We start from the raw sequence: 26,031 nt of genomic DNA, 5'->3' as shown, positions 1-26,031 counted from the left end.
GGCAGCCTTCCACAAGCTTCCCACAATAAGTTGGGTGAATTTTGGCCCATTCCTCCTGACAGAGCTGGTGTAACTGAGTCAGGTTTGTAGGCCTCCTTGCTCGCACACACTTTTTCAGTTCTGCCCACACATTTTCCATAGGATTGAGGTCAGGGCTTTGTGATGTCCACTCCAATACCTTGACTTTGTTGTCCTTAAGCCATTTTGCCACAACTTTGGAAGTATGCTTGGGGTCAGTGTTCATTTGGAAGACCCATTTGAAACCAAGCTTTAACTTCCTGACTGATGTCTTGAGATGTTGCTTCAATATATCCACATAATTGTCCTTCCTCATCATGATGCCATCTATTTGGTGAAGTGCACCAGTCCCTCCTGCAGCAAAGCACCCCCACAACATGATGCTGCCACCCCCGTGCTTCACGGTTGCGATGGTGTTCTTCGGCTTGCAAGCATCCCCCTTTTTGCTCCAAACATAACAATGGTCATTTTGGCCAAACAGTTCATCAGACCAGAGGACATTTCTCCAAAAAGTACGATCTTTGTCCCCATGTGCAGTTGCAAATCATAGTCTGGCTTTTTTTATGGCGGGTTTGGAGCAGTGGCTTCTTCCTTGCTGAGCGGCCTTTCAGGTTATGTTGATATAGGACTTGAGTTTAACTGTGGATATAAATACTTTTGTACCTGTTTCCTCCAGCATCTTCGCAAGGACCTTTGCTGTTGTTCTGGGATTGATTCGCACTTTTCGCACCAAAGCACGTTCACCTCTAGGAGACAGAACGTGTCTCCTTCCTGAGGGGTATGACTGCTGCGTGGTCCCATGGTGTTTATATTTGCGTACTATTGTTTGTACAGATTAACGTGGTACCATCAGACCTTCAGGAAATGGCTCCCAAGGATGAACCAGACTTGTGGAGATCTACAAAATGTTTCTGAGGTCTTGGCTGATTTCTTTTGATTTTCCCATGATGTCAAACAGAGGCACTGAGTTTGAAGGTAGGCCTTGAAATACAACCACAGGTACACCTCCAATTGACTCAAATTATGTAAATTAGCCTATCAGAAGCTTCTAAAGCCATGACATCATTTTCTGGAATGTTCCAAGCTGTTAAAGGCACAGTCAACTTAGTGAATGTAAAATTCTGAAGTGAAATAATCTGTCTGTAAACAATTGTTGGAAACATTACTTGTGTCATGCACAAAGTAGATGTCCTAACCGACTTGCCAAAACTATAGTTTGTTATCAAGACATTTGTGGAGTGGTTGAAAAACAACTTTTAATAACTCCAACCTAAGTGTATGTAAACTTCCGACTTCAACTGTATTTCAACAGTTTTTTTTCTATTGCACTTTGCCTGTGTCGCTCTGTCATTGCTCACCCATATATTTATATTCATATATTCTTATTCCATTTCTTTACTTAGATTTGTATGTATTAGGTAGGTAGTTGTCGTGGAATTGCTAGATTACTTGTTAGATATTGCTGCACTGTCGGAAGTAGAAGCACAAGCATTTCGCTACTCTCGCAATAACATCTGCTAACCATGTGTATGTGACCAATAACATTTTATTTGAGTAACTGATCACATGTAATCAGTTACATGTAATCTGATTACAAAAAACAAACTTTATTCAGTTACGTTACCAGCAAAAATATTGTAATCAGATAACAGATAGTTTATAAAAACTAGATGATTACTTCTCGGATTGCGAAAAAATACATTGACACCCCACTGGGCACACACTGGTTGAATCAACGTTGTTTTCACATAATTTCAATGAAGTTACATCGAACCAACGTGGAATAGACGTTGAATTGGCGTCTGTGCCCAGTGGGACCTTTCTGTTTTCTCTATGAAATTCAATTCAGCATTGTAAAAAGGTTCAAGTTTAAGGTTGTTCCAATCTTTTTAAATTCAGCACACAATGCAAATAGTCCGGGTAGCCATTTTGATTACCTGTTCAGGAGTCTTATGGCTTGGGGGTAAAACCTGAGAAGCCTTTTTGATGAGCGAGCATGCAGTAACGTAGCAGGCATAGAAGAATGCTGCAGAAAAATTGATACTGTGAGATTTCTAAACGTTTAAAACCATGACTAGAGAGACTGTCAACAAATACAGCAAAGAGCTGCTGTTTTTATGAGTGAGTTCATGTTTAAGTTCTTACTCAGCACTATTAACACTTTGTATTCAACACTTTTATAACCCATAAAATGCGCGTTCTTCCTATTTCCACTCAGCGCTACAACAAGCAGTGCAGCAGTAATGAATGAATAGGAAAGTGTATCTATAGGTTTGCGTTGTTGTTATTATTAGTGTCGTAGACATATTTGGTCAATCATATTTCACAAATACCGGAGCGTGTGAGTTCAAATAGACTTTTTAAATCAAATCAAATTTTATTTGTCACATACACATGGTTAGCAGATGTTAATGCGAGTGTAGCGAAATGCTTGTGCTTCTAGTTCCGACAATGCAGTAATAACAAGTAATCTAACTAACAATTCCAAAACTACTGTCTTGTACACAGTGTAAGGGGATAAAGAATATGTACATAAGGATATATGAATGAGTGATGGTACAGTGCAGCATAGGCAAGATACAGTAGATGGTATCGAGTAAAGTATGTACAAATGAGATGAGTATGTAAACAAAGTGGCATAGTATAGTATAAAGTGGCTAGTGATACATGTATTACATAAGGATACCGTCGATGATATAGAGTACAGTATATACGTATGCATATGAGATGAATAATGTAGGGTAAGTAACATTTATATAAGGTAGCATTGTTTAAAGTGGCTAGTGATATATTTACATCATTTCCCATCAATTCCCATTATTAAAGTGGCTGGAGTTGAGTCAGTGTCAGTGTGTTGGCAGCAGCCACTCAGTGTTAGTGGTGGCTGTTTAACAGTCTGATGGCCTTGAGATAGAAGCTGTTTTTCAGTCTCTCGGTCCCAGCTTTGATGCACCTGTACTGACCTCGCCTTCTGGATGATAGCGGGGTGAACAGGCAGTGGCTCGGGTGGTTGATGTCCTTGATGATCTTTATGGCCTTCCTGTGACATCGGGTGGTGTAGGTGTCCTGGAGGGCAGGTAGTTTGCCCCCGGTGATGCGTTGTGCAGACCTCACTACCCTCTGGAGAGCCTTACGGTTGAGGGCGGTGCAGTTGCCATACCAGGCGGTGATACAGCCCGCCAGGAAGCTCTCGATTGTGCATCTGTAGAAGTTTGTGAGTGCTTTTGGTGACAAGCCGAATTTCTTCAGCCTCCTGAGGTTGAAGAGGCGCTGCTGCGCCTTCTTCACGTTGCTGTCTGTGTGAGTGGACCAATTCAGTTTGTCTGTGATGTGTATGCCGAGGAACTTAAAACTTGCTACCCTCTCCACTACTGTTCCATCGATGTGGATAGGGGGGTGTTCCCTTTGCTGTTTCCTGAAGTCCACAATCATCTCCTTAGTTTTGTTGACGTTGAGTGTGAGGTTATTTTCCTGACACCACACTCCGAGGGCCCTCACCTCCTCCCTGTAGGCCGTCTCATCGTTGTTGGTAATCAAGCCTACCACTGTTGTGTCGTCCGCAAACTTGATGATTGAGTTGGAGGCGTGCGTGGCCACGCAGTCGTGGGTGAACAGGGAGTACAGGAGAGAGCTCAGAACACACCCTTGTGGGGCCCCAGTGTTGAGGATCAGCGGGGAGGAGATGTTGTTGCCTACCCTCACCACCTGGGGGCGGCCCGTCAGGAAGTCCAGTACCCAGTTGCACAGGGCGGGGTCGAGACCCAGGGTCTCGAGCTTGATGACGAGCATGGAGGGTACTATGGTGTTGAATGCCGAGCTGTAGTCGATGAACAGCATTCTCACATAGGTATTCCTCTTGTCCAGATGGGTTAGGGCAGTGTGCAGTGTGGTTGAGATTGCATCGTCTGTGGACCTATTTGGGCGGTAAGCAAATTGGAGTGGGTCTAGGGTGTCAGGTAGGGTGGAGGTGATATGGTCCTTGACTAGTCTCTCAAAGCACTTCATGATGACGGATGTGAGTGCTACGGGGAGGTAGTCGTTTAGCTCAGTTACCTTAGCTTTCTTGGGAACAGGAACAATGGTGGCCCTCTTGAAGCATGTGGGAATTATTATTAATTAAAGCTGAGCTGGATCATGAATACTCCCTTCCAGTCTTGGCACAAACTACTTATACATTTGTCTTCCTTATGTCATACTCATAGAACCCCTGTTCTGGAAAAAACCCAAGAGGTATAACCATAGTTGGCCATAACAGTTACAAGAATAACCACGTGCATGTCTAACGGTGTCCAATGACCTAGAGCACATACAGAGTACTAGTTTTGCTGACTCCTTCTGAAATAAATAATTGCCACTTAAGTACTGAAAAATTCACAATATTAGCGGCTTGGGTCTTTTTTAATATCAAGGAATATTTCACTTTCTCTGTCCAAAGGAGAAACAAAATGAATTTGTGCATGAGGCAGAAATAATGTGGTGCGACTCGAGTTTCGCCATCAGCTGGAAGGCAGTGTCCCTTTTTGGTCAGTGTCAGTGGAGGAAAGGGATGTTGAGAGACGGAGCCTCAGTCTGCTGCTCTCTCCCTCCGCTGAGACTGACCATCAGATGCATCACCATCGGCCCAGTAAAATAAAAAGCAGTGACTAAGAACCATCGGGTTCTTGGTCACTGACCAAGGCCATTCTCACTGATTGCTCAGTTTGGCCAGGTAGCCAGCTCTTGGAAGAGAATTGGTGGTTCCAAACTTCTTCCATTTAAGAATGATGGAGGCCACTGTGTTTTGGTACCCTTCCCCAGATCTGAAGCTCTACGGACAATTCCTTCAACCTCATTGCTTGGTTTTTGCTCTGACATGCACTGTCAACTGTGGGACGTTATACAGACAAGTGTGTACCTTTCCAAGTCATGTCCAATCAATTGAATTTACCACAGGTGGACTTCAATGAAGTTGTAGAAAAATCTCAAGGATGATCAATGGAAACAGGATGTACCAGAACTCAATTTAGAAACTCATTGCAAAGGGTCTGCATACTTATGTAAATAAGGTATTTCTGAAAACATTCTAAAAATCAATTTTTACTCTGTAATTATGGGGTATTATGTGTAGATTGATGAGGGAAAAAATAATTGAATACATTTTAGAATAAGGCTGTAACAAAGTGTGGAAAGGGGTCTGAGTACTTTCAGAATGCACTGTATACAGATGCTTCAAAGGATCCAGTTAGTGGTAGGGTGGGGGCAGGGGTGTATATCCCAGATTTCAATGTTAGAGTATCTAAGCAGTTAACTGATTATGTGTCACTGTATGCACCCGAGTTGATGACAAAGATTATAGGTTTTAGATGGTTGGAGGAGGTCAAACCACTCAGAGTGGGGATCTGCTCTGATTCAGCTGCAGTGTTGAGTAGTGTGAAGACTGGCAGGTCGGATAGGGGAAACTTGTTTGTGGAGATGATGGTGATGTTAATAGGATTGGAGGGGATGGGAATGGTGGTAAGCTTTTGCTAGGTTCCCGTCAATGTGGGTGTGGAGGGTAATGAGAAGGCTGATGTGGTGGCTAAGAATGCTGTGAGAAGAGAGGGGGTAGATATTCAGGTCCTGTTGGGCCACAGTCAAGTCCTTGATCCAGGCGAAAGGGCTCGATCTTTGGCAAAGGGAGTGGGATGCTAGTACTAAGGGGAGGCAATTTTATAATGTGTACCGGTCAGTTAAGGATGAGGCAGGGAGTATGGGATGTAGGAGAGATGAATTTGTGTGGAATAGAACCCTGTTAGGGCACACAGGTTTGAATGCCAAGTTGTGAATGATAGGGAGACATAAAATAGATCTGTGTGATGAGTGTTTAGTGGAGGAAACAGTGGATGTGTTGATATTTTGTGAACTGTATGACATAGATAAATCAAATAAAATGTTATCTATCACATGCGCCGAATACAACATGCTTAATTACAAGACTTACAAGACCTTAACCAACAATGTAGTTCACAAAATAGAGTTAATAAAATATTTACTAAATAAACTAAAGTAAAATCTAATCCATCAAAAAGTAACACAAGAAATGTACATAACAATAACGAGGCAATATACAGGGAGTACCTGTCAGGTGCGTGAATGAGGACCCAAAAGCGAATTAACAAACAGAGTTTCTTTAATGATGAACACACGTGGGCTCAGATGGACAGGTAGATTCCGACAGGACAGGACAAGGTTGCAGCAAACACGATGATGGTCTGGTTCAGGCATGAGACACACAAACAAGAATCCGACAAAGACAGGAGCAGAAACAGAGAGAGATATAGGGACCTAATCAGAGGGAAAAAGGGAACAGGTGGGAAAAGGGGTGAATGAGGTAGTCAGAGAAGACAAGGAACAGCTGGGGAAAAGAGGGACAGAAACGGTAACCTAGTACGACCAGCAGAGGGAGACAGGGTGAAAGGAAAGGACAGAAAGACACAACATGACAATACATGACAGTACCGGTACCGAGTCAATGTACAGGTAATTTGATCGATGTTAAAGAGTCTTTTGGTCCTAGACTTGGCGCTCCGGGTACTGCTTGCAATGCGGAAGCAGAGAGAATGAACGACTTTGGTGACTGGAGTCTTTGACAATTTTTTGGGCCTTCCTCTGACACTGTTTATACACTACCATACAAAAGTTTGGGGTCACTTAGAAATGTCCTTGTTTTTGAAAGAAAAGCTAATTTTTTTGTCCATTAAAATAACATCAAATTGATCAGAAATACAGTGTAGACATTGGTAATGTTGTAAATGACTATTGTAGCTGGAAACAGCAGATTTTTTATGGAATATCTACAGAGGCGTACAGAGGCCCATTATCAGCAAACATCACTAGTGTGTTCTAATGGCACGTTGTGTTAGCTAATCCAAGTTTATCATTTTAAAAGGCTAATTGATCATTAGAAAACCCTTTTGCAATTATGTTAGCACAGCTGAAAACTGTTGTTCTGATTAAAGAAGCAATACAACTGGCCTTTAGACTAGTTGAGTATCTGGAGCATCAGCATTTGTGGGTTTGAGTACAGGCTCAAAATGGCCAGAAACAAAAAACTTTCTTCTGAAACTTGTCAGTCTATTCTTGTTCTGAGAAATGAAGGCTATATTCCATGTGAGAAATTGCCAATAAACTGAAGATCTCGTACAACGCTGTGCACTACTCCCTTCACAGAACAGCTCAAACTGACTCTAACCAGAATAGAGAGAGGAGTGGGAGGCCCCGGTGCACAACTGAGCACGAGGACAAGTACATTAGAGTGTCTAGTTTGAGAAACAGATTCCTCACAAGTCCTCAACTGGCAGCTTCTCAATGTCAACAGTGAAGAGGCAACTCCGGGATGCTGAACTTCTAGGCAGAGTTCCTCTTTCCAGTGTCTGTGTTATTTTGCATCTTAATCTTTTCTTTTTATTGGCCAGTCTGAGATATGGCATTTTATTTGCAAATCTGCCTAGAAGGCCAGCATTCCGGAGTCGCCTCTTCACTGTTCACATTTTTTAATTTTTTTATTTTACCTTTATTTAACTAGGCAAGTCAGTTAAGAACAAATTCTTATTTTCAATGACGGCCTAGGAACAGTGCCTGTTCAGGGGCAGAACGACAGATTTGTACCTTGTCAGCTCGGGGGTTTGAACTTGCAACCTTCCGGTTACTAGTCCAACGCTCTTAACCACTAGGCTACCTCCCCATTGACATTGAGACTGGTGTTTTGCTGGAAATCCAGGATCCAGGATCCAGTTGCAGAGGGAGGCGCTTTGTCCCAGGGTCCTTAGCTTAGTGATGAGCTTTGTAGGCAGTATGGTGTTGAACGCTGAGCTGTAGTCAATGAACAGCATTCTCACATAGGTGTTCTTTTGCCCAGGTGGGAAAGGGCAGTGTGGAGTGCGATTGAGATTGCGTCATCTGTGGATCTGTTGGGGCGGTATTGTGAATTGGAGTGGGTCTAGGGTTTCTGGCATGATGGTTTCGATGTGAGTCATGACCAGCCTTTCAAAACACTTCATGACGTGAGTGCTACGGGGGGGGGGGGGGGGGGGGGTAATCATTTAGGCAGGTTAACGTCATTTTCTTAGGCACAGGGACTATGGTGGTATGTTTGAAACATGTAGTTATTATAGACTCGGTCAGGGAGATGTTGAAAATGTCAGTGAAGACACTTGCCAGTTGGTCCGTGCATCCTTTGAGTACACATCCTGGTAATCCATCTGGCCCAGCGGCTTTGTGAATGTTGACCTGTTTAAAGTTCTTGCTCACATCAGATACGGAGGGCGTGATCACACAGTCGTCCGGAATAGCTGGTGCTCTCATGCATGTTTCAATGTAGCTTCCCTTGAAGCGAGCATAAAAGGCATTTCAGTTTAAATCAAATCAAAGTTTATTTGTCACGTGGGCTGAATACAACAGACCTTACAGTGAAATGCTTACTTACAGGCTCTAACCAATAGTGCAAAAAAGGTATTAGGTGAACAATAGGTAGGTAAAGAAATAAAACAACAGTAAAAAGACAGACTATATACAGTAGCGAGGCTATAAAAGTAGCGAGGCTACATACAGACACTGGTTAGTCAGGCTGATTGAGGTAGTATGTACAGTACATGTAGATTATGGTTAAAGTGACTATGCATACCTGTATATGATGAACAGGGAGTAGCAGTAGCGTAAAAGAGGGGTTGGCAGGTGGTGGGTGGGACACAATGCAGATAGCCCGGTTTGCCACTGTGCGGAAGCACTGGTCAGTTGGCCCAATTGAGGTAGTATGTACATGTAGATGACTAAGTGACTATGCATATATGATAAACAGAGAGTAGCAGCAGTGTAAAAGGAGGGGTTTGGGTAGGCTCGTGTCACTGGGCAGCTCGCGGCTGGTTTCCCTTTGTAGTCCGTAATAGTTTTCAAGCCCTGCCATATCCGACAACCGTACGAGCTGATGTAGTAGGATTCAATCTTAGTCCTGTATTGACGCTTCGCCTGTTTGATGGTTCGTCGGAGGGCATAGCAGGATTTCTTATAAGCATCTGGATTAGTTTCCCGCTCTTTGAAAGCGGCAGCTCTAGCTTTTATCTTGGTGCGGATGTTGCCTGTAATCCATGGCTTCTGGTTGGGAAATGTACGTATGTACGGTCACTGCGGGGATAATGTCATCGGTGCACTTATTGATGAAGACGGTGACAGAGGTGATATATTCCTCAATGCCTATGGATGAATCCCGCAACACATTCCAGTCTGTGCTAGCAAAACAGTCCTCTATAGTAGCATCCACGTCATCTGACCACTTCCGTATTGAGCGAGTCATCATGGTCAGATTTGACAAATGGAGGGTGAGGGAGAACTTTGTATGCGTCTCTGTGTATGAAGTAAAGGTGGTCTAGAGTTATTTTCCCCTCTGGTTGCACATGTGACATGCTGGTAGAAATTAAATCAGTTCCTAAGTTTTCCTGCAAGTCCCCGGCCACTAAGAGCACCACTTCTGGATGAGCATTTTCTTGTTTGCTTATGGCATTATACAGCTCGTTGTGTGTGGTCTTAGTGCCAGCATCGGTTTGTGGTTGTAAATAGATGGCTACAAATAATATAGATGAGAACTCTCTTGTTAGCTAGTGAGGTCTACAGCCTATCATGAGGCATTCTACCTCAGGCAAGCAATACCTTGAAAATTCTTTCTGACATTGATTTTCTTCTCTTCAGGAGGTGGTGTCTCATAACTGCATTGTCATATTTTCCAAGACCACTTGTCCATATTGCAAAATGGCCAAAAATGTATTCAATGAAATTGGTGCTACATACAAGGTGATAGAGCTGGATGAACACAACGATGGAAGACGACTACAAGAGGCCTTGGCAGCTCGTTGTGTGTGGTCTTAGTGCCAGCATCGGTTTGTGGTTGTAAATAGATGGCTACAAATAATATAGATGAGAACTCTCTTGTTAGCTAGTGAGGTCTACAGCCTATCATGAGGCATTCTACCTCAGGCAAGCAATACCTTGAAAATTCTTTAATATTAGACATCGCGCACCAGCAGTTACTGACAAATAGACACACAACGCGGGGGCCTCTCGTCTTACCAGACATAGCTGCTCTGTCCTGCCGAAACACTGTCAGCTCTATATTATCTGTGTCGTCGTTCAGCCAAGTCTTGGTGAAACATAAGATATTACCGTTTTTAAATTCCCGTTGGTAGGATAGTCTTACCTGTAGATTGTCCAGTTTGTTTTCCAATGATCGCACATTGGCCAATAATACAGAGGGTTGTTTACTTACTCGTAAGCGAATTCTTAGAAGGTACCCTCCTCCCCCACTTTCTCCTAATTTTCTTCACGCTGATGACGGGAATTTGGGCCTCGTCACGACAAAGCAGTATATCCTCCGCGTTGGACTCATTAAAGAAAATAATCTTCATCCAGTTTGAGGTGTGTAATCGCTGTTCTGATGTCAAATAAGCTCTTTTTGGTCATATGAGACAGTAGCATCATTGTGTACAAAATGAGTTACAAACCATGCGAAAAAACTAACAAAATAGCATCCCATCCGGCGCCATTAATCTCTAAGGAGAGATTTCATGAAAATGTTAGAAAGGCTGGACAGGGTTGGGGTTTGGGTAGTGTAGTGGGAGAGGGAAGTGGTTTCACTTTCTTAGAGGATATACAGGACTCATGAGGAGAATTTAATTTAGGTAGGCCGTGACTGGCCTCACACTCCAGTAGATGGAGGTGTATGCACATTAAAAGTTGGATGCGATCTGTCAACCCAATCTTAAAGAAGAAGAAGAAAAATTACGTTTTTTCACCACCAAATATGGTAGTGAGAGGAAGTTCAGTGCAGGTAATGGGAGAGGATGGATAAATGTTTCTGTTCCCAAACTTAAAATATGTAACGAAAACAGTGCACTAATTTGTAAAGACTTGACGGTTTACCAAAGTTAGTTGAAAAATAGCTTTTTTTTAGAAGGAGCGCAAAGTCGAATCGAATTTGTGCACACGCACACTTCACAGAGGCGTTCCCTAACAGAAATATACAAATACATGCTACAACGCACCAATAGGATCTCGATCGTTTGTGTTTGGCTTTGCCCACCTCCTTGCTTGTTCTTCCCACTACGCTTCATTTCCTCCCACTGGGAGATGAACTTTCTTGGGTTAGTTATACATATCTTTGATCCACCCCTCTTGTATAATAATGTACTTCCGGTAGTCAAGGTAAGCATGTGCGGCCAATTGTAAAATCGCAAACAGAGCAAGTGGAGGTAGTGGTCACACAGAAACGCTAATGTTTTTTCTACACTACTGAGTGTATATTAGCCGCATGTTCTACCTCGGCCAACCGTTTGATTCTATGTTATTTGCGGTTTCGTTGCTAATGATGTTAGCGCGAGGAGGACTCCTGTCCAGATTCGTATGGAACGGTTGCCGAAGGTCACTTTCACTGCTATTTAACATTGAAATGCCAATATAAAATAATATTGTCAGTATAATATAATGTATGTAGGCAGCCATGTGTTATTCATTTTAAACTATCGTAATATATTTGACGGCGAAACTTGAAAGCTAGCGAATCAAATGTGACCAACATGCTAATGTTTACGAGTGTCGTGAAAATAGGTAACGTTAGCTAACGTTAATTGATGGTTGCGATAATCCTTATCCCACCGCAAACTAATCCTTCAGATTAGTACACAGCCATTGCCTTGCTGTGAATGTTCGACTGGTTGCTAGCGAACGCTACAGATAGCTAGTTGACATCAGAATGGACACCAAATACAAACGCAGTCTCACCTGTTTGATTGTTCTATTATCACTGATAATGGGGATAATATCTTCTGCACACGCCTTGAAATGTTTAAGGTTATTGCCACAATATTTTAATTGATGGGTTGGTGCATGTCTGTATCGGTGCTTTAGCTAGCTAGTTATCTATTTACTGACATAACGTTGGCTAGTTAACAACCTGTGTGTGTCCTTTCAGGATGGGAAACTTCACATCCTTCAGCTCAAGTGGTCTGTCAAGCACAACAGCATGTGGTCAGTTTCTACAGGTAAGATTTGACATTTTCATCTCATGATTCTGTGTGTGTTGGTGACTTGGTCTGACATTGATTTTCTTCTCTTCAGGAGGTGGTGTCTCATAACTGCATTGTCATATTTTCCAAGACCACTTGTCCATATTGCAAAATGGCCAAAAATGTATTCAATGAAATTGGTGCTACATACAAGGTGATAGAGCTGGATGAACACAACGATGGAAGACGACTACAAGAGGCCTTGGCGCAGATGACCGGTGCCAGAACAGTATGAAACAACCTCATGTTTATATCATGACCAATTTGCATTCTCCAATCAATTTTGCCATGGTGTTTTACATTGCTATGTGCTGAATTACATATCACATTCTATCTCACATATGCCACCTTAGCTTTAGTATAATAGATCATTCTCTGTAACCCTCAAAGTGAAAAGTAGGTTGTTGATTGAGGACTGTTCATGTTTTTACCCTAAATGCCATATGTACGCTACATAGATGTACAGTATGTATCTGCTGATTCTACTGGTGAGTCTGACATTTGACCTGACTGTATGTTGCGATCTTGTTGTTGATAGCAATAGCACTAAGTTAACACAACTGGCACCAGACCAGTAGGGACATTGTTCTTATTATTATGCACACAGAGAACAGCTGAACTGAGCTCTAGTTTAATGAGCACCATTTAGTGTGTTATTTTTAATGGGGTTACTTGTGGTTACAGGTTCCGAGGGTCTTCATCAATGGAAACTGCATTGGAGGAGGCTCTGACACAAAGGAACTACACCAGAAGGGAAAGCTGCTGCCTCTGATAGAACAATGTGCCCCGTGCTGCGTGAAAATTAACACTGAAGGCTCGGGCAGCGGACAGTTCGAGTCCACCAAATGACTAACCGTTCTAATTCTCACTGTAATTTATCCTGTGTTTATTTAATGTTTCCTCGACTTTGTGTGATCACTTGTTATCGTCACCCTTCGTCTACATTCAGGGAATGTACAGTATTTTAATGAATTAAATCAAATCAAATTTATTACATCAGCTGATATCTCAAAGTGCTGTACAGAAACCCAGTTTAAAACCCCAAACAGCAAGCAATGCAGGTGTAGAAGCACAGTGGCTAGGAAAAACTCCCTAGAAAGGCCAAAACCTAGGAAAAAAACCTAGAGAGGAACCCGGCTATGAGGGGTGACCAGTCCTCTTCTGGCTGTGCCGGGTGGAGATTATAACAGAACATGGCCGAGATGTTCAAATGTTCATAAATGACCAGCATGGTAAAATAATAATAATAATCACAGTAGTTGTCGAGGGTGCAGCAAGTCAGCACCTCAGAAGTAAATGTCAGTTGGCTTTTCATAGCCGATCATTAAGAGGATCTCTATCACTCCTGCTGTCTCTAGTGTTGAAAACAGCATGTCTGGGACAGGTAGCACGTCCGGTGAACAGGTCAGGATTCCATTAAACTCCACAATCTTTTAAAGGAGGACTGTGCCTAATTATTTGCATGCCTGTGAAGTAAGACATACATTAACTGGTTTGACATGATACACTGGTTAAAATTATGGTAGCGCTTCATAATAAAAGCAACAATGTGTTACTTGTTACAATGTGTTATTTTTAGTAACGTTGTGGCAACATTTGAAATGCCCAATGGAATGACAACTATATATAATAGTATGTAGAAAATAAATGTAGGCCTATGATGACAAATAATTTGCACAGACAGCCCCCCTTGCGCGATTTGCACACGATTCCTGTTGAAAGACATGCCGGGAGATTTCGCTTGAACACAATTTACGCAGCGGATCGATTCATTTGACTAGCTACTACAGATATAGGCTTGTCTACTGCAATACAATTACTTGCCCTACGGTTGTTCTTGAAATAAATCAAAATGACTGGAAGCGCAGGAGAATGGTGTCTTATGGAAAGTGATCCTGGGGTTTTCACAGAATTGATCAAAGGCTTTGGTGAGTGTGCAATATGCTAGCATGCTACTAGTACTTTCTAGCAAGTTCGCCAACAAACCATAGCAAAGTCTGAGCTAATTAAGTAGCCTTGGCTACGCACATCCTTTGTGACCGTAGTGTTAGTTTGCAGTGCAGCAAATTTCATAAACATAACTATTTCTGTAATCAGATTGAACACCATCTAGCCATCTGCTATCTAACGTGCTAACTAGGTGGCGTCATTTATTCCAGCGTGGTAGCTAACTAAGCATGACACCCACTGGCTCTGTATCTGGGTTAGCTAGCTGACTACTGAAATTCCTTTAAAAGCTGACATTTTTACTGCATGCTATTCCAGTTGAATATTGTACACATTAAGAAGGCCTAACTAGTTAGATAAACTGGTCATAGTTGATGCAATCCTCTGCGAATTCAAACGGCTAGACTAGTTAAATTGAATAGCTAGTGTCCTGTCCTCTATCCATATAGTTAGTTAGCTATTGCTTTAAATTATCATAGTAACTAACCCATATTTCCCCTTTCTACTAACCCAGGTTGTAAAGGAGCTCAGGTTGAAGAAATATGGAGTATGGAACCAGAGAACTTTGAAAACCTGAAGTAAGCCATGCCCTAATCGCTGCTTTGAAACACAAATACATAATATCGCTGTGATGCTGTTGACTAATCCCATTCCGTACACATTTGCGCAACCCATTCAAACGAGGCTCCAATGAAAACTAGTGGGACTGCTGGCATCAGAATCTGGGGTGTGAACTACGCTTCTATTCATGCGTTGATTGACATGGTAATAGCCCGATAGTATTGGAGAAAAGTTTAAAAAACGGACCCCTCTGACGCTGTACGTTAAATTGTGACCTGTCGTGACGTAACGTACATCACGCATAATGCAACTCATTCTGTGTCGTGCAGATTAAAAACAAGAAAGGGACAGTGGATACGGGGATACCTAGTACAACGGAATGTATTTCTGCGTCATCACTGCAAGCCATCATGACTCTCAAAAGCCGCGACAGCTGCTGTTTACTTCTGAAGATAACTTTAGCACCGCCCTAAAAACCTGCAAATGGGTATGTAATGACACACTATATATATTCTTTATATTGTTTTATTTACATTTTAGAGGCAATAAGGTGATAAGTTGGAAAGATCGAGTGAAAAAAAAAAATTCTCCCACACAACATCTCTCCTTCTCACTATCACGCAGTAGGTTTCACTTCCCTACCCGCCATATTTAAAAAGATCGACGGAGCTCATTGCTTTCTTCAATCATGCAGAGAAGGGCAGCATGACGGTTTGGTCATTGATTTTGCTGGAAAGGCGAGAAATTGTGCGTTTTGTCAAATTACAGTTGACCTGGAAGTATTCTGTTTTTTGGGCGCTAAAATTAGGTCGAATAATAAGTTACAGCGCAATGTACAGAAGTGTTAGCTAACGTAAACTCGTACATCGCCTTGGTCCGTACAATTTGCCTTATTTTAGGCCCCAAAAACGTAATACTTCCAGATCAACTGTAATGTCAACACCATTGTAAAGCACAATTTCTCTCCTTTCCAACAGAATCAATTACATGACCTAAACGCTGCTTGTTTCTGCATAATTCAAGCAGGCAATGAGCCCCGTCGGGTGGGTTGGGGAAGCGAAACTAATGCGTGATAGTGAGAAGGAGAGATGTTGTGTTGGAAAATAGCTATTTTTTTTTCACTAGATCTTTCCAACTTATCACCTTATTGCCTCTAAAACGTAATTAATAAAACACTATAAAGAGTTTATATAATGTGTCATTACATACCTATTTGAATGTTTGTGTCGACTTTGAATCGGGTTTTTAGGGCAGTGCTAAAGTGATCTTAGAAGTTAACAGCGGCTTTGAGAATGATGATCGCATGCAATGATGACGAAAAAAATGACTAGGTGTCCCCCCCTTACCCCCGTCACTGTCCATTTCTTGTTTTTAAACGATGATAGAAGTGCTACACCTGGTGGAGATAGATTGTAAGACAGAAATATTTGCTTTATGCGTGTTGTACGTTACGACATGACACGTCAAGATGTAACGGAGGGTCAGTTTTTTTCAACTTTTCTTCAATGCTATAGAGCCATTACCATGTCGATCAACGCTTGAATAGAAACCTAGTTCACACCCCTGATTTTGACGTCAACACAGTCGCTACAGTCCCATTAGTTTTCTTTGTAGCCTCGTTTGAATGTTGCGGTTGCGCACATTTGTACGGAATGGGGTGAGTTTACGTTACTAGGCTTCTCTTTCTTTCTCCAGACCAGTTCATGGGTTGATCTTCCTGTTCAAGTGGCAGCCAGGTGAGGCACCAGCAGGCTCTATCGTTCAGGATTCAAGACTTGACAACATCTTCTTTGCCAAGCAGGTACATGGTTTGGTTAGACATCTTTAACTAGGGGGAAATTATATATTCATTGTATGTATTGCAGAGTTTGCACATATTCAAAGTCCTCAGAAGTGTTTTCAGAAGTCACTTTCTTCCTGGCACTGATTCTGCTGATAGCAGCTATTTTGAAGAAGGGTCTACTTGCAGTAACTGTGTTCAATGTATTGACTGCATTTGGGATCCTGAGTGGTGCGGTGGTCTAAGGCACTGCATCGCAGCGCTAGAGGCGCCACTACAGACCCGGGTTCGATCCTAGGCTGTATCACAACCCGCCATGATCGGGAGTCCCATAGAGCGGCGCACAATTGGCCCAGCGTCGTCCGGTTAGGGGAGGGTTTGGCCGGGGTAGGCCATCATTGTAAATAAGAATTTGTTTTTCACTGTATTGCCAAGTTAATAAAAAAATAAAAACTCACTCACTAAGGGCATCTGGCAGGATCTCATATGTCTAATGTCTTTGTGTGTTGTTTCAGGTGATAAATAACGCATGTGCTACCCAGGCCATTGTGAGTGTGCTGCTGAACTGCACTCACTCTGACATGCTGCTGGGAGAGACACTCACAGAGTTCAGCGAATTCTCATTCAGCTTCGATGCTGCTGTAAGTTGTGCCTGATTCTGGTTAGCGTTTACTTTGTGCAGGCTGTTCTTTCTTTATTGTCAGTCAGTGTTTTGTCCTTGGGATTTGCATAACACCCACACATTGATGATATTCTCTTCTATAAAGATGAAAGGTCTGGCTCTCAGCAACTCTGAAGTTATTCGACAAGTTCACAACGGCTTTGCCAGGTGAGTTGACTCTTTTGATTTCAGAGAATGATAGTCTCATCGCAGACATCACAAGACAAATCGAAGGGTTGGCTGTAAGCAGACAACCTGCCATTTTGTTTGCATGTAGTTTTTCAATAGACAGAGTTTGGGAGAAAAAAGGCTTTGGTTTTAATACGATGTTAGTTGCTCTGCTAATGAGATATAACTGTCAATTTCTTATTTGATTGTTTCTTTGTTTTCAGACAGCAGATGTTTGAGTTTGACGCAAAGTCTTCAGCGAAGGATGAGGAATCATTCCACTTTGTGAGTTATGTCCCTGTCAATGGCAGGCTCTATGAGCTGGACGGACTACGTGAAGGGCCCATCGACCTCGGTATGCACATACGGGTCATATACACTGTGTATACAAAACATTAAGAACACTTCTTTCCATGACAGACTGACCAGGTGAAAACTATGATCCTTTATTGATCATTGGGTTTTTCATACTCAACAGTTTCCTGTGTGAATCAAGAATGGTCCACCACCCAAAAGACATCCAGCTAACTTGACACAATAGTGGGATGCTTTGGAGTCAACATGGGTGAGCATCCCTGTGGAACGCTTTCGACACCTTGTAGATTCCAAGCCCCGATGAATTGAGTCCGTTCTAAGGGTGGCGGGGGGACGACGACTCCATTTTAGGAAGGTGTTCCTAATGTTTGGTATACTCAGTGTATTTAGATGTATAGAGAGAGAAAGTTGGTTTATTGTCCTACATCATTTTACAAGTAATAGCGAGAACTGAATTTGAAATAAGCTGCCCTTTCAGATTCTTTTGGATGGCGATTCAGCATTTTTTCTAGTGAATTAGGAGTGTGGGTAGTGATGTCTTGAACCAGACAAACCCTATTCTACACTATATGCTTGTTGGCCATTGATTTATAGATTTTCTCTTTGGTTGTATGACTGTGGGAAAGTAGGATACATGCTTGCATGTGTCTAGTCACTCACTGCTCTACCATGAAATGTATATATTTTTTTATAACGTTATTTATAGTTTCACCCCCTCTTGTTTTGTGTTTCAGGTGTATGTAACCAGGACGATTGGATCAACGCAGTTCGGCCAGTGATTGAGAAAAGAATACAGAAGTAAATATTTTGGATCCATTACATTTTGACCACTGTTGAATAGTGCGTCATATTGATGCTGTTTGTGTTTATGCTTGCTCGTGCATCTTCCGTCACTCTTATCAGGTACAGTGAGGGAGAGATCCGCTTCAACCTGATGGCCATCGTGTCAGACAGGAAGATGATTTATGAGAGGAAGATAGCGGAGCTGCAGATCCAGCTTGCAGAGGTACTGTAAGTGGTGTCACTGTTACCCATGATGCCCATGGGGCAGTCTTCAGGCCAGGAATTTTCTATTACCAGCCCTCCAGGGCCATTTATCAAGTCCTTTAAAATTGCTGCTAATGATGAAAGAAAGATGTAGTCTAACTGCAGTAAGTAACGTTGGTCTCATTCCAGCATTTTCCTTTAGCCGGTAATTGCCGACTTTTTGCAGATAAAATGAATAAATAACCAAAAAATAAAAACATTGCAATCCGGCAGAAAATATCCTGATAAAAATAAAATCCTCTATAAATCACATTGCTATGCATAGAGTTTGGGTCAGGTTGTATTTCAATCGTATCATCATCTACTCTGCCTGTCTTTTGAATTTGCACTCTCGCTAACAAACTTTAAAAATTGTATCATGGTACTATCACGCAAAGTTTCCCATCACCAGTGAGTCAGGCACTGCTGTATGCAGGCAGAGGAGAAATGTTTAGCTAGTTTGCTAGATTAATCCCCCTTACAGACATTTACACCGAGGAGTATTAAGACAAAGTGATTTTTGCTTTCCTTCTCTTTAATCTAATGCCTGGTCGAGCAGCAATCTTAAAAATGACAACTGTACAAATCAAGCTAGCTTGTCAACTAGCTACTGTATCAAGCATGGAGGCACAGACATTTGGAAAGATAAATTGACATGGAAATAGGATATTGACAAGTGGGCACTCCTAAAAAGCATTACCATACATGTGATGGCATTCAAATGGTTTTCTATTTGTTATGGCTGGGAAGTCTCACATCTGTCCGGAAAATATAAATCTGGTTGGACATTTGACCGAATGGATACACTGTCTCACCCTTTTTTTCCAGGAAGAGCCAATGGACACAGACCAGAGCAGCACCCTCCTCAGCTCGATCCAATCAGAAATTGCCAAGTATCAGCTGCTGATTGATGAGGAGAATCAGAAACTCAAACGATACAAGGTGTGTTCACTGACCATGGGTCAAATAGCCGACAAATACAATGGTATGGGCATTTAGCCAACAAAAACAATGTGGGCATTTAGTGGGGTTATTACACATTTTAATGTTTGCCTTAAATATCATTATTTGTACTTTATTATAGATCGAAAACATCCGACGAAAGCATAACTACCTACCCTTCATCATGGAACTACTGAAGACACTGGCAGAATACCAGCAGTTGATACCTTTGGTGGAAAAGGTGAGATCTCTTTAGCCGATGCAGAAACTTGAATTTTGTGTATATAATTTTGTTGTATGATGGTAGTTGAAGGTTCTCTACAAGGTACATGCAATATATGGCAAACTTTTTAGTCTTTTTTTAAACTGTTTTGAAGTATAGTGTTATATAACTTATATCCACTAGAGGGTGATATTTACCTCTCACAGACAGCTGCTCACTCGCACTGACTAATGTATGTCATCTCCACAGGCAAAGGAGAAGCAGAGTGCCAAAAAAGTCCAGGAAGCCAAGTGAACACAGTCACTAGTGCTGAGTGAGGGTGGGGGTTATAAAACAACTAATCGACGACTTCAGTTTAATTACTTTAATTCCATTTAGTTTTTTGTGAGCCCAACACAGAAATCAAGTCAAGAACTATGTGGGACGCTGGTCTGATACACACAGACCCACAATGACAAGAGGGATAGAGACAGTTTGTGAAAGTATGCCTTATCTACTTTGAAGAACTAGTCAAATGATTTCATCAGACAGCTCTGCATCATAGGCTACTTAGGCAGGCTAGCTAAATATGATGACTAAAGACAGTACATTATAGGGAGCACATAGATAACGTTACTGGCTGCTTCAGACTGCTACTGCCTGAGCAGAGATGAGATGACGACTTTAAGGAATAAAAGATAATAAAGTAATCAAATAAAAATGTAGTAATATACAGAACTGAAATATTGTATTTCATAGTAATTTCCTGTTTTTCTATTGATATCTAGCCAATGTGGACCTGACAAAGACAATGGATTATTTTTAATGTTTTGGCAATTGAATGCTGACTATTTTTGGCTTTGGAATTTCCATTAAAAATATCTATTTCATAATGCATTTAATGTTGAAAAAAATAATCGAAAATCGTGATATTTTTTAATAATTGAACCGAAACCGAACCGACCTCAAAAAGCACAACTCTGCTCAGCACTAACACTCACACTCATCAGTCGTCGTATTCATGTGACCTCCACCCCCCACAGACATGAGCACACGGGCAGTGGGATAGACAAGAACTGTGTTGACTCCCACCCACGTCTACCGCTAAGCTGTAATGTATGCCTGGAAAGATGTTTAAATGAGCCTGTCTTATTTTCATAATAAAATGTGTTGTAGTTTGATTGTTAATTGCATTCTGTCATAGTGTAGGCCCACATCTTCAAGTTTGTGTGTGTATGCAAGTAAGTTTGCAGGTTTAATAGTATTCAACTCCCATCATTATTAGTACCCATAAATAGTCATTCATGTCACAGATCATGTTCTATCCCATGATCCCCAAATTCCTTGATGCTGCTGGCCTTATCAGTAGGTTAGCATTTTTCGTCATGAATCTTGTTCTGGAGGCAGCTCTGCAGTGGACACTAGCTGGCACAGTCATAAAATCAGATTTTAATCCTAACCTTAACTACACTCCTAACCCTGACCTTAAATTAAGACCAAAAAGCTATTTTTCTTGTTTTCATGAAATGTTTATATTATAGACCAGCTGCAAAATTAAAATTGGCTATCTAAGACAATCACTCAGACATGACTCATGACAAATGTCAACCTGTGTCTAATCACTAAGAGCCGCCTACGATGTCACAAATATACAGGCAACTCTGTATTGCACCTATCAATAATTGACTGTACACAAGCAACAGTGTCACATCCAACTGCCTTTTGATAAGTGCCACTCAGTCTAAAATAAGCACACCAAATCAGGTTAAAATTCTTTAGATCAGGACATTAGTCATGTTTCACCTTAGAGACCATTACTGAACCTCTTAGCTGGCGCAGTGAGTTTTGACCATGTGACGTTAGGTTGACACAATGACGCAGAATTCTGACGCAGAGTTGGCTAGTTGTAGTCCGCCATGTCCACAACACTGGCAGACTATAGCTAACTGCATCAAACAGTCATTTCCTCCTTTTACCTTCTGCAGATTGTGCCTTGCATAGGGCCATGACTTGCAGACAGCCAGACGCTGTCCTTCCCCTGTTTTTCACTGATAGCCATGTTGTGTGACCAAATTTGTATTTCATTTTCTAATACTCGGTTGGTTTTTGTATGCCTGATCTGTAGCCTACAGCATTAAAGTACACTAAAGTTCTGCCAATGAACATGCATTTATATATGATTTAAAGCTTATGAGGAATGATGTTTTTCTGCAATAGATACGATCAGAACATTTATTTGTTTCCTTTTAGTTGGGTGCTGTAGATCCTGTTCTCAAGCTGCCAACCTGTAAGAAACTTGGGAGTCCTTTTCAAGCATGAAACCTCTTCAATCTTATGGCTCCATGTGTACTAATAATTAAGAAATTATGTGCCTGATGCTTTACTCATGCCTTTCTGGGTTTGAATTTACTGTACTTAGGCTGACGTTTACAACTTACCCTCTTCTATGTGTATCCTTTCTGTGTATACAAGAACCTAAGCAGCAGAATCTGCTATTTGCAGGCCTGCCCAGTTCCACTGTAGGAGCATATAAAACAAGTTTTTGCAATCCACCCGAAAGAAAAGAAGGAACACTTACTTCCTGAAATTTAGGCCACGTGCATGTGTCATGAATAGATAGTGTATGTTTGGAATACATACCAACTGAGCTTTATTATGTTATTTTAAGGTGTTAAGTGCTATGTCACTGACATCTCTGCACAGTTAGAGAATACATTGTAGTACTCTGTTGTCCTGATATGGGTGAGTCCATATATAGCTTAAGCACAAACTCAGAGGGAGAAAGACATGCAGGGAAGGATATGTTTTCTGATTCTCGTGGTGGTGTATTAGTATCCACCACGATAGTTCTTGCACAGTTTTGACTGGATGTTTAGTGGGGGGAAAAACTGACCTTTTGCATAACTATTAGCCCGTTGCTAAGAAACATATTCAGTTGTTTCTGGTCTGTTTGGACTAATGTGTTAGATGGATGTCTTATTATGCCTTCATGTTAGAGTGTATGGAGTTATTTTTGAGCTGTTTGGGTTGAGATGTGTTTGGAGAGAAATTGTCCTATATTAGGCCTGTGAAATATCAACACAAGCCATGGGTCCTAGTACTACAGGCCAGCTGTCAGAGAGGAGAGGTGTCTGGCTGTCTGTTCAGTGTCAGCTTTTACTATGAGCTCATGCACATCCTTACTAACAGCACTCTGTCATGTCAGGAAAGTGACACAAAGTCTGCACATCCTCAGCGGTACGGAGATACAGTACCTTACGTCAGTCATAATGTTCTCGTTTGCATGTGGACCACAGAACAATTCTTCCTGGAACCTCCCTATCCCGCTGCGGGAACACACTGTTCCGATGGAAGCAGAATTACGCGTTCTGCAGACATTATTTTACTGGTAGAGTACAGTAGATGGATTTCATGCAGGAGTTGTGAGAAAGAGAATTGATCTGATGCAGGTATTTATGTCTTGGATGTTTGAGTTTGTTGAGTAAATATTAGGCCTGGAAGGGAGAAGACTGGGGAGACCTCATATGTAGTCTCTTTACACCAAAACATTCCATTCCTCAGCTGCCTCAAGGTAGGCCTACTGCTGGGAAGTTGTAAGGTATAACGTGCTTCTACACCTGCATTGCTTGCTGTTTGGGGTTTTAGGCTGGGTTTCTGTACAGTACTTTGATATATCAGCTGATGTAAGAAGGGCTATATTAATACATTTGATTTGTATAGTTTATCATGTCATGGACAGTCATTCGCTGTCATATTGAAATTATGGTTTGTTATTTCAGTTGGATCTGTGGTCTTTTTTATCATTACTAACACTGTGTTAAAACCTTCTGGGCCCAGTAACTAGAAAATACATTGTTTCTGAATTCAACATTATTTTATTTGACATGTATGTATTTAACAAACGATAAATAAGGAAAAACAATAGTGTTGCAGTCCAGCTGCACCCACGATGAACGGAACTCATTGGAATGGTTAAAACCATTTCCGCTACAATGTTTAGTGTAAACACCTCTATGCAATGCAAAACATTCACCTCCATTCACCTCTCCAGCAAAACAGTTGCCAATGTAAACCTATATGACTGGTCCCAGAAAGTACTTGCGCACATCGTATACAATCAATTGCAAATAGTTAGTAGCCAGTTATTTACCGGTACTGGTGTTTGGTGAAACTGACTAAAGTGCATTCAAAAACAACTGGATAAGCAATTCCATTTTGAGCCAATAACAAAACAACTTTACATCTGATCTGCATAATCATGTGCACAAAGGTCCCGGTGTTGTTTTGGCTGACTCTGCAAAACCAAGGATGCACAGTTGAATGAACATTTTTCAAGTGTAAAGGCTAAGCCATTTACAGCTAGTTATTCGCTGTACTTCCTACACTACAGTACTGTTTATAAATAGTGCGCTACAGCATTGCCAATGGCCACATGGCTCAAATGTGAAATGGTTTTACATTCCATGTAACTTCATGTAATGCTTGACTACATAGTCAATCCTTGCGAGTAGTAATCTTAAAGATATTTCCCCTCTCCCCTGGCGACGGCACACAGTTCCTTGTAGAGCTCAGAGTGGATGAAGCGAGGGTACGAGTTGTTCTCCATCAGGTTAAACACCTTCTTCTGGGCCGACAGGAAACACGTCAGGCTGGGCAGACGCAGGCTCTGGATGATAGCGTCCTTCGTCTGGTAGTCCAGGTTGATCTGCAGCCAAACATAGAGACAAGAACCACAGTAAGTCTTTGTACAATCAGAATGATCACATAATGGCATTAGATAATGTGATTTGGGAAAAAACAACAAATAACAGTAGTGAAAGGTAATCTCACCTCTTTAGGAGCATCACACTGGATGAACTCTTCATAGATGGTTCTGGCCCTCGACGACAGTTTCCCTAGAGACGTCATGGTCCTGAACTCCTCACAGGCCGTCCAGAACTCTATGTTCTCATCACAGAACTCTGACTTTAGGAATATCTGAAACGCTGCCTTTCCATCTGCAGGACAGAACGAGGAAGGAATTAGGGAGAGAGAACAGAACAAAGCAAGCAGTGGAAGAAACATTCAAGCTGAGGTCAAGGGTCAAATATCAACCAATCAGAGGTACAGTTTAGTTACAACTGTACTTCACTTCAAGTTGACTCACTTAATTCGTATAAATTGTTACCCAATGACCTTTGTGCCAGTTTCATACAATCATGCTGCTATCATATGAGCTATAACACTCAGGGGGTGGCACTTACATTTGTGACTCAGGAGTTTGTCAAGTGACTGTGCCCATTGGTTGACTTCCTCCACTGTTGGCCTGAGGAAGAAGAGAACAGTCATATCCGAGCAACATGTACAAGAAGCATACAGTAGTAGTAGTAGTAGTAAATACTGCTAATAGTGATACATATTAAGTTGGATCATAATCAGAATATAGAGCCTTATCATAGTCCTTACTTTACTTCCATAATAGTACCTAATTCAAATCCCTGAGCCTCACCTGTAAGATCTTCCTGCCATGCATTTTGAAGAAGAAAAAGAAGAGGTGATCTTCAAAAGATAGCGTATCCTTGTCCTCCAATTTCTTTTCCTGAAAAATTCAGTAATTTCTGTTAGGATAATGTGACTGCTATCATCGCTGAACAATGTCATAACAACCAGCATTAATAATACAAACATTAATCATTAAATAACTTACTTGATTCCTTTTGTATCAATAGAGAAATCCGATGCCTTCATACAGTCTGTACACGCCATGTCCCTTTCTGATACAACACACTCTCTCATGATTCTGTGGGGAAACACTGAATATAGTCCTGACTATAGCAAGCAAGTTAATCTACCTCCCTCTAGAGCAGTCAGAGCACTTTATAGTTTCTCTCTGATATCGTCATGCTAGAAAGGTGGGCCTAGACTAGAGTAACAGATCTGTAACCTGATTGGCCCACTCTATGTAAACAGTTGACTAGGCCATCCGCTGATGGTAAGAGCCTGAGGGAGAAAAAGGCAGTGCTAGGGAATGTGATTGGCTGGTTAGTGTAAATGTTTACACTACTGAGAGTGCTTGTGCTTCCATTTTTAACTCAGGGTGAGACGGTGAGCCAATGACGTAGAGGCACACCAAGGCCCTCCAAAACCATATTAAAGTTTAGAGGACTGACGAGGATAGGATTGGTCAGAGGGTGAGTTTGAAACCTTGTTTTGTCAACATGAACATTTGTTTATCATGGGGCCTTGATGCCTTTTCTGAGTTGGGGTCTTTCCTATCCACTTAAACTGAAATTCTCAAAGTCTCAGGATAAAAGTTACAGCAACATCAAAGGAAATAACTGTAATACACTTCATACAATTAAAA

The 26,031-nt window shown here is 41.6% G+C and overlaps 3 protein-coding genes across 8 annotated transcripts; 2 read left to right on the top strand and 1 right to left on the bottom strand.

Annotated features, from left to right (window-relative positions):
- Positions 1–11,109: 11,109 nt before the first annotated feature.
- On the top strand, positions 11,110–13,085 carry glrx2 (glutaredoxin 2). 5 transcript variants are annotated; one of them, XM_021604396.2, is made up of 4 exons: positions 11,110–11,165; positions 11,993–12,062; positions 12,139–12,315; positions 12,771–13,085. In XM_021604396.2, exons 1-4 carry the CDS (start codon positions 11,152–11,154, stop codon positions 12,933–12,935), a joined length of 426 nt encoding a protein of 141 aa, XP_021460071.1. In that variant the 5' UTR covers positions 11,110–11,151; the 3' UTR covers positions 12,936–13,085. The 5 variants fall into 5 exon arrangements, with proteins under 5 accessions (XP_021460071.1, XP_021460072.1, XP_021460070.2 ...); XM_021604397.2 differs by having other exon boundaries at positions 11,113–11,226; XM_021604395.2 differs by lacking the exon at positions 11,110–11,165 and adding an exon at positions 11,183–11,442.
- A 326-nt stretch (positions 13,086–13,411) lies between these two features.
- On the top strand, positions 13,412–21,847 carry LOC110524587 (ubiquitin carboxyl-terminal hydrolase isozyme L5). 2 transcript variants are annotated; one of them, XM_021604391.2, is made up of 11 exons: positions 13,412–14,014; positions 14,548–14,611; positions 16,290–16,395; positions 16,890–17,015; positions 17,142–17,203; positions 17,428–17,558; positions 18,253–18,316; positions 18,422–18,524; positions 19,373–19,486; positions 19,629–19,727; positions 19,959–21,841. In XM_021604391.2, exons 1-11 carry the CDS (start codon positions 13,939–13,941, stop codon positions 20,001–20,003), a joined length of 990 nt encoding a protein of 329 aa, XP_021460066.2. In that variant the 5' UTR covers positions 13,412–13,938; the 3' UTR covers positions 20,004–21,841. The 2 variants fall into 2 exon arrangements, with proteins under 2 accessions (XP_021460066.2, XP_021460067.2); XM_021604392.2 differs by lacking the exons at positions 13,412–14,014; positions 14,548–14,611 and adding an exon at positions 16,007–16,074 and having other exon boundaries at positions 19,959–21,847.
- Positions 21,848–23,542: 1,695 nt separating this feature from the next.
- Positions 23,543–25,716, bottom strand: LOC110524588 (regulator of G-protein signaling 21). Its single transcript, XM_021604393.2, has 5 exons — positions 25,375–25,716; positions 25,177–25,266; positions 24,932–24,993; positions 24,519–24,685; positions 23,543–24,393 (listed from the first exon to the last, which is right to left on the bottom strand). The coding sequence occupies exons 1-5, from the start codon at positions 25,461–25,463 to the stop codon at positions 24,205–24,207; spliced, it is 597 nt and encodes a 198-aa protein (XP_021460068.1). The 5' UTR covers positions 25,464–25,716; the 3' UTR covers positions 23,543–24,204.
- Between the last annotated feature and the right edge of the window lie 315 nt (positions 25,717–26,031).

The sequence above is a fragment of the Oncorhynchus mykiss genome, chromosome 5 (assembly GCF_013265735.2).
Source record: "Oncorhynchus mykiss isolate Arlee chromosome 5, USDA_OmykA_1.1, whole genome shotgun sequence".
In the NCBI taxonomy this organism is placed as follows: domain Eukaryota; kingdom Metazoa; phylum Chordata; class Actinopteri; order Salmoniformes; family Salmonidae; genus Oncorhynchus; species Oncorhynchus mykiss.
Note: the sequence above shows the minus strand (reverse complement) of the source record. Positions and strands in the feature narration are given on the sequence as shown.